Source organism: Aotus nancymaae, unplaced genomic scaffold, assembly GCF_030222135.1.
Source record: "Aotus nancymaae isolate 86718 unplaced genomic scaffold, 86718_ANA_hifiasm-v0.15.2.pri h1tg000018l, whole genome shotgun sequence".
NCBI classification, from domain to species: Eukaryota; Metazoa; Chordata; class Mammalia; order Primates; family Aotidae; genus Aotus; species Aotus nancymaae.
This window is the reverse complement of record NW_026988430.1, coordinates 25,468,234-25,479,888: the sequence shown is the minus strand read 5'-3', so window position 1 is coordinate 25,479,888 and position 11,655 is coordinate 25,468,234. Positions and strand designations below refer to the sequence as shown.

Genomic DNA, 11,655 nt, shown 5'->3' with positions numbered 1-11,655 from the left:
ATTCTCCTGCCTCGACCTCCCTAGTAGACAGGATTACAGGCACCCGCCACCATGCTCGGCTAATTTTTGTATTTTTAGTAGAAATGGGTTTTGTCATGTTGGCCAGGCTGGTCTCAAACCCATCACCTCAGGTGATCCACCTGTCTTGGCCTCACAAAATACTGGGATTACAGGCATGAGCCATCACACCTGGCCTCACTGACCACTTTCTATGTGCCACACACTGTTACAAACGCTCGGAATATGTAAGGGAACGACATAGATACAAATCCTTACCCTCATGAGTGTTCTATGCTTCACAGTTCCTGGCACATAATAGATGTTTAAGAAATGTGGGTCAGGTGCAGTGGCTCACGCCTGCAATCCCAGCACTTTAGGAGGCCAAGGCAGGCGGATCACGAGGTCAGGAGTTCGAGACCAGCCTGGTCAATATGGAGAAACACCGTTTCTACTGAAAATACAAAAATTAGCTGTGAGCGGTGGCACACACCTGTTATCTCAGCTACTTGGGAGGCTGAAACTGGAGAATTGCTTGAACCCAGGAGGTGGAGGTTGCGGTGAGCCAAGATTGCTCCACTGCACTCCGGCCTGGGCAGCGGAGCAAGACTCCGTCTCAAAAAAAAAAAAGAAAAGAAATAAGACTGGGTACAGTGGTTCACACCTGTAATCCCAGCACTTTGGGAGGCCAAGGTGGGCAGATCACTTGAGGTCAGGAGTTCAAGACCAGCCTGGCTAACATGGTGAAACACTAGCTCTACTAAAAATACAAAAATAAGCCAGGCGTAATGGTACATGCCTGTAATCCCAGCTACTCGTGAGGCAGAGGCAGGAGAATCTCTTGAACCCGGGGAGTAGATGTTGCAGTGAGCCAAGATTGCACCACTGCACTCCAGGTTGGGCAACAGAGCAAGACTCCGTCTCAAAAACAACAACCACAACAAAATGTTAAGAAATGTTTGTGGGCCGGACGCGGTGGCTCACGCCTGTAATCCCAGCACTTTGGGAGACTGAGGCGGATGGATCACAAGGTCAAGAGATTGAGACCATCCTGGTCAACGTGGTGAAACCCCGTCTCTACTAAAAATACAAAATTAGCTGGGCATGGTGGCACGTGCCTGTAATCCCAGCCACTCAGGAGGCTGAGGGAGGAGAATTGCCTGAACCCAGGAGGTGGAGGTTGCGGTGAGCCGAGATCGCGCCATTGCACTCCAGCCTGGGTAACAAGAGCAAAACTCCATCTCAAAAAAAAAGAAATGTTTGTAGAATGAATTAATGAATCAGTATTTGAATATAAGATCCTTTGGACCTAAAGTCACAGAGCCACAGGTCTTTGCTAGTGTCAGGATCACTTATCCTATTACCTCATTGCTGCAGAGAGCTTGCCCCACAAAGCGGCCCAGGGCTTGCGATAACATGAAGGCAGGGAATTCATCCATCTATTCATTCATTTATTTGCTCCTTCAGCAAACATGTGTTACGGCTGGGCTTTGTGTGCAGCAGGGTAGTAGAACCTGTCCAAGGTCATGTAGCTGTGTCCAAGGTCACAGGTCTGGGAGTAGAATCTAGTACGAGTGATTTCGCCTGAGACTTTCTTCTATGTCTTTCTCAGCTTCAGCCAGGTAAGTGTGAAGATATGTGTGGGGTGGAGGGGAGAGGGACGAGAGGTGAGTAGAGGAAATGGTCAGCATGAAGACACCACTCTTTCATTCATACATTCATTCCATTCAGGAAACACACTTTGGACACTGACTGTGCCAGAACCTGTGCAGGAAGCGGATTAGGGGACAAGCTGCATGGGGTGCTATCTTTGCCTTCCAGCAGGGAGCTCACAGCCCAGGCTTGGGGCCACTGAAATGCCAAAGAATTCTGGGTCCAAGTGAAGACAATGTCATAAATTTGCTTCAAGGACTCCCAGTTAGCTAAGGAGAAACATTCTTGCCTAGGAGAGACCCCTCTGTGATGGTGAATACATAGTTCTTGTCCCAGGAAGACTTCCTTCTGAGGAGGGAGCCTCAGTATGTCCCAGAAGAGTTCCCAGTTGGGTGGGGGGAGCTTTGGTCTCAGGGAATTCCCAGTCTGACCCGACCTTTGCCCTAAGAGATTTCAGCCTGATGGAGGAGAGACAAAGCCCACTCTCTGGCAGCTCCCAATGGAATGGGAGACGTAGCCTGAATATATGCACTCCATACACAGGGGGAGGAACAGGAGACCACATGCGGACAGAAACTAACGAACCACTCACTCACACTAAACTGAGTCCTGCTGGTCTTTCTGAAAAGCGACGACATTTTGAACACATGAAAGCAGGGTGGGTTGAGGTGTTGCGCAGAAGTGGAAAAGGGAAGGAACTTTCTTCCCCTGCTCCCTCCCTCCTCCTTCCAGAAAGGTATTTCTGGAAGTCTCCAGCTGGTCTGGGATCTGGGCAACTGCTGTGTGTCCAAGTCTGTCAGCCCCTCAGCTGTCACTCTGCTCCCAAAATAGCAATGGTTGAGGGGAGGGAGAGGAGGCTGTTTATCTGGGATAGAGGGGGAAAGGGGCATTAGAGCTGTGCCCAGGGAGGGGATGTGCTGGGGGGGTTCCTGTCCCTTCTGGATCTTTCTGTCTCTCTTTGGGGTGTGAGCGTCTGAGTTTCCCAGGACGCCCCAGAGTGGGGAGCTTGGGCAGAGGCTGGTCAGCACCTCCACGTGGTCATGACTGACCAGTCTGGGGAGGGGGAGGACCCTAAGTATCAATGACAGACTCCAGGGGCACCTGCCCCTGTGGCCAAATATGGTCCAGAGCCACTGGATGAGGCAAGAAAATCTCTTGGGTGGGGGCTGGGAGGTGCATTCTGAGGCTGGCTGGTGGAAGTTGACACAGGAGTGCTCAGGGGAAGAGCCTCACAGGAGAGCAGATTGGAAGCATTGTCCTCAGAGAGAAAGTGAGTGGGGGGCCTGGGGTGTGCCCTGGGCTGGGGAGGGAGACAGCGACTTCTAAGACCTGCAACGAGAGTTCAGGCCTTTGGCATGAACTGAGTGGCTTTGCCTGCTCAGGCTGGGAGGGACAGAGAGTCAGGCACAGGGACTCTGAGTAAATGCTATAATGTCCTCACGGGGAAATAGATTTGGGGGTTCTGGGGGTGGGACCCTTCCAGGCAGAATCTCCACCATCGTCTCTGGTGCGAGGGGACCCTGGAGCTCCAGACCTCAGGCCAGGAGCCCATTCCTGGGTGTGGAGTGAGGGGCTGACCAGACGGAGCTGCTCCTGTCCCGGCAGATGGCAGAGGCGGACGCGGTACAGCTGAAGGAGGAAGGGAACCGGCATTTCCAGCTCCAGGACTACAAGGCCGCCACAAAGAACTACAGCCAGGCCCTGAAGCTCACCAAGGACAAGGCCCTGCTGGCCACGCTTTATCGGAACCGGGCAGCCTGTGGCCTGAAAACGGTCTGGAGCAGGGCAGGGCACAGGGTGGGAGCGAAGCGGAGGGGCCTTGGGGCTGGGTGGCAGCCCCTTCACCCTGATAGGAATTGTCCTTCCTCCCAGCCGGCTCTCCTGGATGCCTCGAGTTGGAGAAGAGTGTCTCCAACCCCCGACCCATGCCCTGGAAAGACAGAAATTCATCCGGAGCAGAAGCAGCCCCATGCCAGGTGCTCTCATAGGTTATTCATGGCATCTTACTAATGGCCGCTGAGAGAGCTGTTGCTGTCCTCCTCCTATTGCAGATAAGAAACTTGCGATCCAGAGGGCTTCATTAACTTGCCCAAACTCTCCCAGGTAGCAGCAGAGATTCAAACCTGGGTTTGCCTGATGAGCCTGTCCTCTTTTCCGTGCCTCGAGGAGCATGCCCTGAGGCTCTGAAAGCCTGCAGCTCCCCCAGCAAACCCTCTCCCCTCAAGGTGGGGACACTCTCTGGCCATCTCTGCATGGGGCCCCATTAACCAAGTCTCCTCCCCCTTTCCTCAGGAGAGCTACGTCCAGGCAGCGTCAGATGCCTCCAGAGGTGAGCCCCTCCCAGCCCAAGCTTGCCCCCTCACATGCTCCTCTGCATGGCCTGGGTTTTAATCTAGTTACCATTTTGAGAGAAGAGACAGTGAGTATGGAGTGACTTCAGGATTGGAAACATATCCTGTGAAGAGCAGTTGAGGGAAGCTGCAGTATTTAGCCCCGAAAAGGCAACTCCCAGGTGGGACAAAGAGCTGCCTTCAAATTTCTAAAAGGCTGTCACAAGGAAGAAGGATCAGATTTCATCTCAGAGGTTCCAAGGCTGGACATAAGCTAAAAGGGCTGTGTTACAGGGAGGGCTGTGTTACAGGGAACACATTTCAGGTAGGGAGAGGGAAAGGTTTTCTGATTAAGCTGCCTGGTTCTTTTTTTTGAGACAGAGTTTCACTCTGTGGCCAGGTGTCAGACTGGAGTGCAATGGCGTGATCTTGACTCACTGCAACCTCCACCTCCTGGGTTCAAGCAATTCTCCTGCCTCAGTTTCCCGAGTAGCTAGGGCTACAGGCATGCACCACCATGCCCAGCTAATTTTTGTATTTTTTAGTAGAGATAGAGTTTCACCATGTTGGCCAGGATGGTCTCGATCTCTTGACCTTGTGATCTGCCCACCTTGGCCTCCCAAAGTGCTGGGATTACAGGCGTGATCCACCGTGTCTGGACTTTTATTTTTTTTTGAGATGGAGTCTCGCTTTGTTGCCCAGGCTGAAGTGCAATGGCATGATCTCGGCTCTCCGCAACCTCTGCCTCCCCAGGTCAAGCAATTCTCCTGTCTCAGCCTCCCAAGTAGCTGGGATTACAAGTGCCTGCCACCACGCCTGGCTGACTTTTGTATTTTTAGTAGAGAAGGAGTTTCCCCATGTTGGCCAGGCTGGTCTTGAACTCCTGAGCTTGTGATCTCCAGACCTTGGCCTCCCAAAGTGCTGGGATTACAGGCGTGAGCCACTGTGCCCGGCCTGCCTGGCTGTCTTGAGAAGGAGGGAGCTCCCCACTGCAGGAGGTATGCAAGCACCGATTGGTTAAGCCCCTGGCAGGGATCCTGTAGCAGAGACTGGAGCATTAGGAACTGGATGACAGATCCTTAAGCTCTCTTCCCACCTTGAAACTCTGTGGATCTCACTGTCTCCCTAATAAAGGGGAGGTATGGACCAGAGAGTCCATATGGGTGGATAATCTCCAAGGAAGACATAGAAGCCCAGCAAGAGCATGCTTCCTGGCGTTGGGGCAGTGGGGCTGGTGGTCTGTTGTCTGGTTCCCTAAGGGCCTCATCCCCGTCTCTCCTCAATAGCCATCGACATCAATTCCTCGGATATCAAGGCTCTGTACCGGCGATGCCAGGCACTGGAGCACCTGGGGAAGCTGGACCAGGCCTTCAAGGACGTGCAGCGTTGTGCCACCCTTGAGCCACGGAACCAGAACTTCCAGGAGACGCTGAGGAGACTCAACACCAGCATTCAGGAGAAGGTGAGCTGGACCTCTTCCCACAGCCCTTGGCTACCCAGCTCCTCTCTTCATTCCTATTAGGAATGGGTTAGGGAGGTGGGACATCAGGGCAGGGCTAGCCCTACCTCCACTCTGAGATGGAGACAGCAAGTGGCATGGGCAGGCTGCACAGAACGGCTCAATGTGCTTCTATCTGTGATGCTTGTTCAAGGGCACAAGCCAGCCAAGGCTAGAACACAGGTCTTTTAAATTCCATATCGGTCTGGGTGCGGCAGCTCATGCCTATAATCCCAACACTTTGGGAGGCTTAGGCGGGTGAATCACTTGAGGTCAGGAGTTTGAGACTAGCTGGACGACATGGAGAAACCTCATCTCTACTAAAAATAGAAAAAATGGCCAGGCATGGTGGGTGGTGCCCGTAATCCCAGCTACTCAAGAGGCTGAGGCAGGAGAATTGCTTGAACCTGGGAGGCGGAGGTTGCAGTGAGCAGAGATTACGTGCCATTGTACTTCAGCCTGGGTGACAGAGTGAGACTCCATCTCCCCCGCCCCCCTAAAAAAAATTCCAGATGGAGGCTTAGAAATATTGTTATAACTTAGTATGTCTGCAACACGATCTATCTTTCTTTCTAGGTATTATAAAATACCTGGGAATTGAGGACATTGATGAGGGACAGAGGAGAGCCAGGCCCCATTAGGAGCATGATTTTTTTTTTTGAGACAGACTCTCGCTTTGTTGCCCAGGCTGGAGTTCAGTGTCATGATCTGAGCTGCTCACTTCAACCTCTGCCTCCTGGGTTTAAGCGATTCTTGTGCCTGAGCCTCCTGAGTAGCTGGGATTACAGACATGTACCACCATGGTTACTTTTTGTATTTTTGGTAGAGATGGGGTTTCACCGTGTTGGCCATGCCGGTCTCAAACTCCTGGCCTCATGTGATCCACCCACCTCAGCCTCCCAAAGTGCTAGGATTACAGGTGTGAGCCACCGCGTCTGGCCAGAAGCATGAAATATTTTCTAGGAAAATGGAGTAGGGTGGGGAGAACCTGTACCAGAGGTACTAGCTCAACTGCTAGCTTTGTGGGGCATCTCTTGGGGTGTTGGTTTCCTCTCTGTAAGAGCAGTAAGGTGATTGATCACTCAGCCCCTTGCTCCAAGACTCAGTAACTTCTACACATCTGGAGCAGCCCTGTGGTAGGACCACAGCATGGTGTCCAGGGTGCAGACTCAAGGACTGAGGAAATACAAACTAAGGAGAGATTCAGAGAGGGATAGGCGAAGGAAAGACCTCTGTGCACCCCCAAAGGAAATGAGAACAGGGCTGGGTGCGGTGGCTCATGCCTGTAATCCCAGCACTTTGGGAGTCCAAGGCGGGAGGATCACTTGAGCCCAGGAGTTAGAGACCAGCCTGGGCAACATAGGGAGACCCTGTTCCTACCAAAAATTAAAAATAAACTAAAAACAGGCTGGGTGCAGTGGCTCGAGCCTGTAATTCCACCACTTTGGGAGGCTGAGGTGGGTGAATCACTTGACATCAGGAGTTCAAAACCAGCCTGGCCAACATGGTGAAACCCTGTCTCTACTAAAAATATAAAAATTAGCTGGGCGTGATGGCACATGTCTATAATCTCGACTACTCAGGAGACTGAGACAGGAGAATCACTTGAACCTGGGAGGCAGAGGTTACCGTGAACCGAGGTCGTACCACTGCACTCCAGCCTGGGTAACAGAGTGAGACTCCATCTCAAAAAAAAAAATTAAAAATTAAAAAATGAGCTCAGAAGTAGGTGGGAGTAATGTGGACCCAAAGAACAAAGTAGTAGGAGGTTCAAAAGGAGCTGGTGAGGTGGAAGATGATGATCAGTTAGGTCACTTTATGAAAGACCCAGAGCAGTGGGGTTGGAGTGGGGATGGCGAGGAACTAGATATCCAAACATAATGAGTTTGATTTACTTGAAACAGTGCTGGAAAGCTGCTTCATCTACACTTCAGGTGTGTTAAAAAGGAAAAATAGAAAGCTGCTTCAGGATTCTGAGTATGGAGACATAATTCTGTTTTATCCCTATTTAAATGTCTAATAGCAGATTGTTTACTAGACTCTAAAACTGGGCTGATGACCCTTTGCCTTCCTAGACTGTTGTGATGACCAAATGGGATAACAAATGTAGCCAGATGGTGAGCCTTCAGGGACAAGGACTTGTTCACTATTCTATTGCATTTATTCATTAATCGTAGTTATCCAGTAAATGTCGAATGAATACCTGAATGAATGTATGTGTGGGAGCCCAGAGTAGACACCCCAATATTTACTGAGATGAACTGAATGTGTAGCCGACTGAAATGACGTGGACCCCGCCTGCCTCCCTCCCCACTCCCTCCTCTCTCCTCAGCTCCGAGTGCAGTTCTCCACAGACTCGAGGGTACAGAAGATGTTTGAGATCCTTTTGGACGAAAACAGTGAGGCTGATAAGCGTGAAAAGGTGAGTGCTGGCCGACGCTATCCAGCCAACAGAAGGACCCAGCCAACAGTCTGAACAGTGACACCATTCCAAGGGGGAAGGGGACCCGCAGGCCTGTCTCTGGAGCCCAGGAAGGAAAATTGGCCAAAGGTTAAGCACGTTAGGACACAGTGTAAACCATAAGAAGGACTGAGATTTGGGTGAATCCAGCGAGGAGAGTCATGCAGCTGGGTTGGATCCTGTCTTTATTTGCAATTTTGATATTTTGTTCATCATGGATTTTTCCGGCATTGATTTTAATTTTAAAAATAAAGCATTGACGGCCGGACATGGTGGCCCATGACTGTAATCCCAGTACTTTGGGAGGCCGAGGTGGGTGGATCATGAGGTCAGGAGTTTGAGACTAGCCTGACCAACATGGTGAAACCCGATCTCTACTAAAAATACAAAAATTAGCTGGGTGTGGTGGCATGCGCCTGTAATCCCAGCTACTTGGGAGGCCGAGGCAGGAGAATCACTTGAACCTGGGAGGCGAAGGTTGCAGTGAGCTGAGATTGCACCACTGCACTCCAGCCTGGGTGACAGAGTGAGACTCTGTCTCAAAAGAAAAATATCAGCCAGGCACAGTGGCTCACGCCTGTAATCCCAGCACTTTGGGAGGCCAAGACGGGTGGATCACGAGGTCAAGAGATCGAGACCATCCTGGTCAACATGGTGAAACTCCGTCTCTACTAAAAATACAAAAATTAGCTGGGCATGGTGGCGCACGCCTGTAGTCCCAGCTACTCGGGAGGCTGAGGCAGGAGAATTGCTTGAACCCAGGAGGCGGAGGTTGCGGTGAGCCGAGATTGCGCCATTGCACTCCAGCCTGGGTAACAAGAGCGAAACTCCGTTTCAAAAAAGAAAGAAAGAAAAATATCTATCTATCTATTGACTATTATTTGATTGTTGAGTTCTTTTTTTTTTTATAAGATGGGGTTTCACCATCATGGCCAGGCTGGTCTTGAACTCCTGACCTCAAGTGATCCACCCACCTCAGCCTCCCAAAGTGCTAGGATTACAGGCGTGAGCCATCGCGCCCAGACGATTGTTGAGTTCTTTGGGGCCCCTTTAAATTTTGCATCCTAGGCAAGTACCTCATTTGCTTCACCATAATTTTTGTCCTAAGAAATAACGGCGGATTATTTTATTATGTTTTATTTTATTAAAAAGTCATATTTATTTATATTTATATTTATTTATAAATATATTTATAAAATAAAAATTTATATTTATTGTGTTTTATTTTATTAGAAAGTATTGTAAAGAAGTCATTCTGAAAAATTTAAATATTTACCGATATGATCATCCTCTTAACCAAATTTGTTACATTTTTTTTAATGTTTCCTTCTAGTCCTTCTGCAAAGGCAAAAGAAATTGAACATTTGTGTGTTTTACATTTATAAGAACTTGAGAGACAATGTCTGGGGAATTTTTGTTAGTTTTATGGTCAATAAATCCATAAACTATGCAAATATCTTTTATAACAAACTCTTGTGAGAACATAATGGGTTTTTTTTTTTTTTTTCTTTTGGAAAAGTACAAAACCCTTAGCTGGTCATGCTTGCCTGGAATTCTCTCGTCAGCCCTCTCCCCAGCACCCAACTTGACATCTTTGTCCACCTCCTCACCTTCTTCCACCTTCTGTGTTTCTCAGCCCTGGGTTCTCAGGTCCTGCTTAAGACCTGGGGCCTTTTAAGTTTCATGCATCCTTAAGTTGGAAGGCTCTAGGTGGGAAGAGAGTTGGGAACCTGTTTGCTCAACTGCCTAAATTGACAGGTGAGAAGTCTAGGGTCCAGAGAAGTGCCGTGACTCACCCAAGCTCACACAGCTAGCAGGGAGCAGAATCAGAACTCAAACCCAGGGCTTTCAGGTCCCATCTAGTGTCTTTGCTGCCCACTTTCTGGGAACTTCAGATTCCCTGAACAGGAGAATCAACAAAATGTTTAAGGAAATGATTCTCCATATAAAAATACTTCATTTCTCCACCTTTTTTCTAGTCTTTCTCCATAAGCATTATATACGTCTTTATTTGAACGTAAGTGCATTTGGAGTAAATATTTGCTTCTGAATCTGCATACCGATGCTTTTCCATTGCTCTTCGTCTTTTTATTTATGACTTTAATGGCTGCAATATATTTCATCAAGTTGGTCTCTATACAAGTTACTTGGCTTTTTTTCTTGAATTATGTTCTTGAGCTGTGTTTCCAGGAGTAGAATTACAAGGTGAGAGAATAGAACAATGTTCTGAAATCCCAGTCTTTGCACTGCTGTTGTACTTGGCCCATGGTCCAGGCCTGGGTGACCATACCTCCCTCGTAACCCTCATTGCCTCTTCTTCCTTCAGGCTGCCAACAATCTCATTGTCCTAGGCCGTGAGGAAGCAGGGGCTGAGAAGATCTTCCAGAACAATGGGGTAGCATTGCTGCTACAGCTTCTGGACACTAAGAAGCCTGAGCTGGTGCTGGCTGCAGTGCGGACCCTGTCGGGCATGTGCAGTGGCCACCGTGCCAGGGTGAGCGCCTGGCTGTGGGGCATGTGGAGCAGATGGCTGCTGGTCCAAGGATCTGGAGGGTGACCTGTGGTCAGGGCTGTGGCTGGCATCATTGGAACCTGATAAAAAGTCAAAGCATGCTCCAGTCTCTTTTTCCCTTTGAGTTGGAAATGGGTTTCACTAAGCAAAGACAAGGTTATTGAAAATGCTTAATGCTGCTGGGCGTGGTGGCTCACTCCTGTAATCCCAGCACTTTGGGAGGCCAAAGTAGGCGGATCATGAGGTCAGATGTTCAAGACCAGCCTGACCAACAATGGTGAAACCCCGTCTCTACTAAAAATACAAAATTAGCTGAGCGTGGTGGCATGTGCCTGTAATCCCAGCTACTTGGGAGGCTGAGGCAGGAGAATCGCTTGAACCCAGGAGGCGGAGTTTGCAGTGGGCCGAGATTGAGCCATTGCACTCCAGCCTGGGTGACAGAGTGAGATTCTGTCTCAAAAAAATAAAAAGAAAAAAGAAAAAAAGAAATTGCTTAATGCAAAAGTGGTGAATGCAAAGGCTATGGTATTTTACATTTTTTAATGCTAAGTCTTTGAAATCCAGTGTATAGCTTACACTACAGCACATCTCCATCTGGTCTTGCCACAGTGCAAGTGCTCAAGAGCCCCATGCAGCCAGTGGTCACTGCATTGGATAGTACAGCTCCGTCCTCTAGGGAGGCGCATGGCTTGTATCAAGAGGTTTCCAGGACCAGGGAGCCCTATGAGGCACTGGCTGCCTGGGCTTATTTCTTTACAGCATGGGATGGGGTGGGGAGGATTATCACACCCCCTCTCATCTGCATCGTAGCTGACCATGGTTCTTGCTGGGGTTCTAGGCCACAGTGATTCTGCAAGCAGTGCGGATAGACCGAATCTGTAGCCTCATGGCCGTGGAGAACGAGGAGATGTCTCTGGCTGTCTGCAACCTGCTCCAAGCCATCATTGACTCCCTGTCTGGGGAGGACAAGCAGGAGATTCGAGGGAAGGAGGAGGCCCTGGTTCCAGGTAGGAAACATTCTTCAGTTTTGGTTCAAGGGGATGGGGAAAGAAAGAGTCAGTTGCCACCCCAGACTGGGCATTTCCTGTTTGTGGAGGTGGCTTGGTTTTATATCTTTTCTTTTCTTTTCTTCTTCTTTTTATTTTTTTTGAGACGGAGTCTCTTATTTTTATTTTTATTTTTTTTGAGACGGAGTTTCACTGTT

At 49.4% G+C, this 11,655-nt stretch overlaps 1 protein-coding gene across 2 annotated transcripts in view; it reads left to right on the top strand.

The window, feature by feature from the left end:
* Window positions 1-2,616: 2,616 nt before the first annotated feature.
* Window positions 2,617-11,655, top strand: part of UNC45B (unc-45 myosin chaperone B) — a 39,273-nt gene continuing 30,234 nt past the window's right edge. Inside the window, exons 1-8 of one of the 2 annotated variants that reach the window (XM_064378473.1) lie at window positions 2,617-2,920; window positions 3,256-3,423; window positions 3,523-3,626; window positions 3,943-3,979; window positions 5,267-5,442; window positions 7,811-7,900; window positions 10,266-10,433; window positions 11,290-11,458. In XM_064378473.1, coding sequence (XP_064234543.1) covers window positions 2,770-2,920; window positions 3,256-3,423; window positions 3,523-3,626; window positions 3,943-3,979; window positions 5,267-5,442; window positions 7,811-7,900; window positions 10,266-10,433; window positions 11,290-11,458 — 1,063 coding nt within the window. In that variant the 5' untranslated portion in view covers window positions 2,617-2,769. The remainder of the gene's footprint in view (window positions 2,921-3,255; window positions 3,424-3,522; window positions 3,627-3,942; window positions 3,980-5,266; window positions 5,443-7,810; window positions 7,901-10,265; window positions 10,434-11,289; window positions 11,459-11,655) is intronic. The other variant, XM_012445574.2, reaches the window with a different exon arrangement.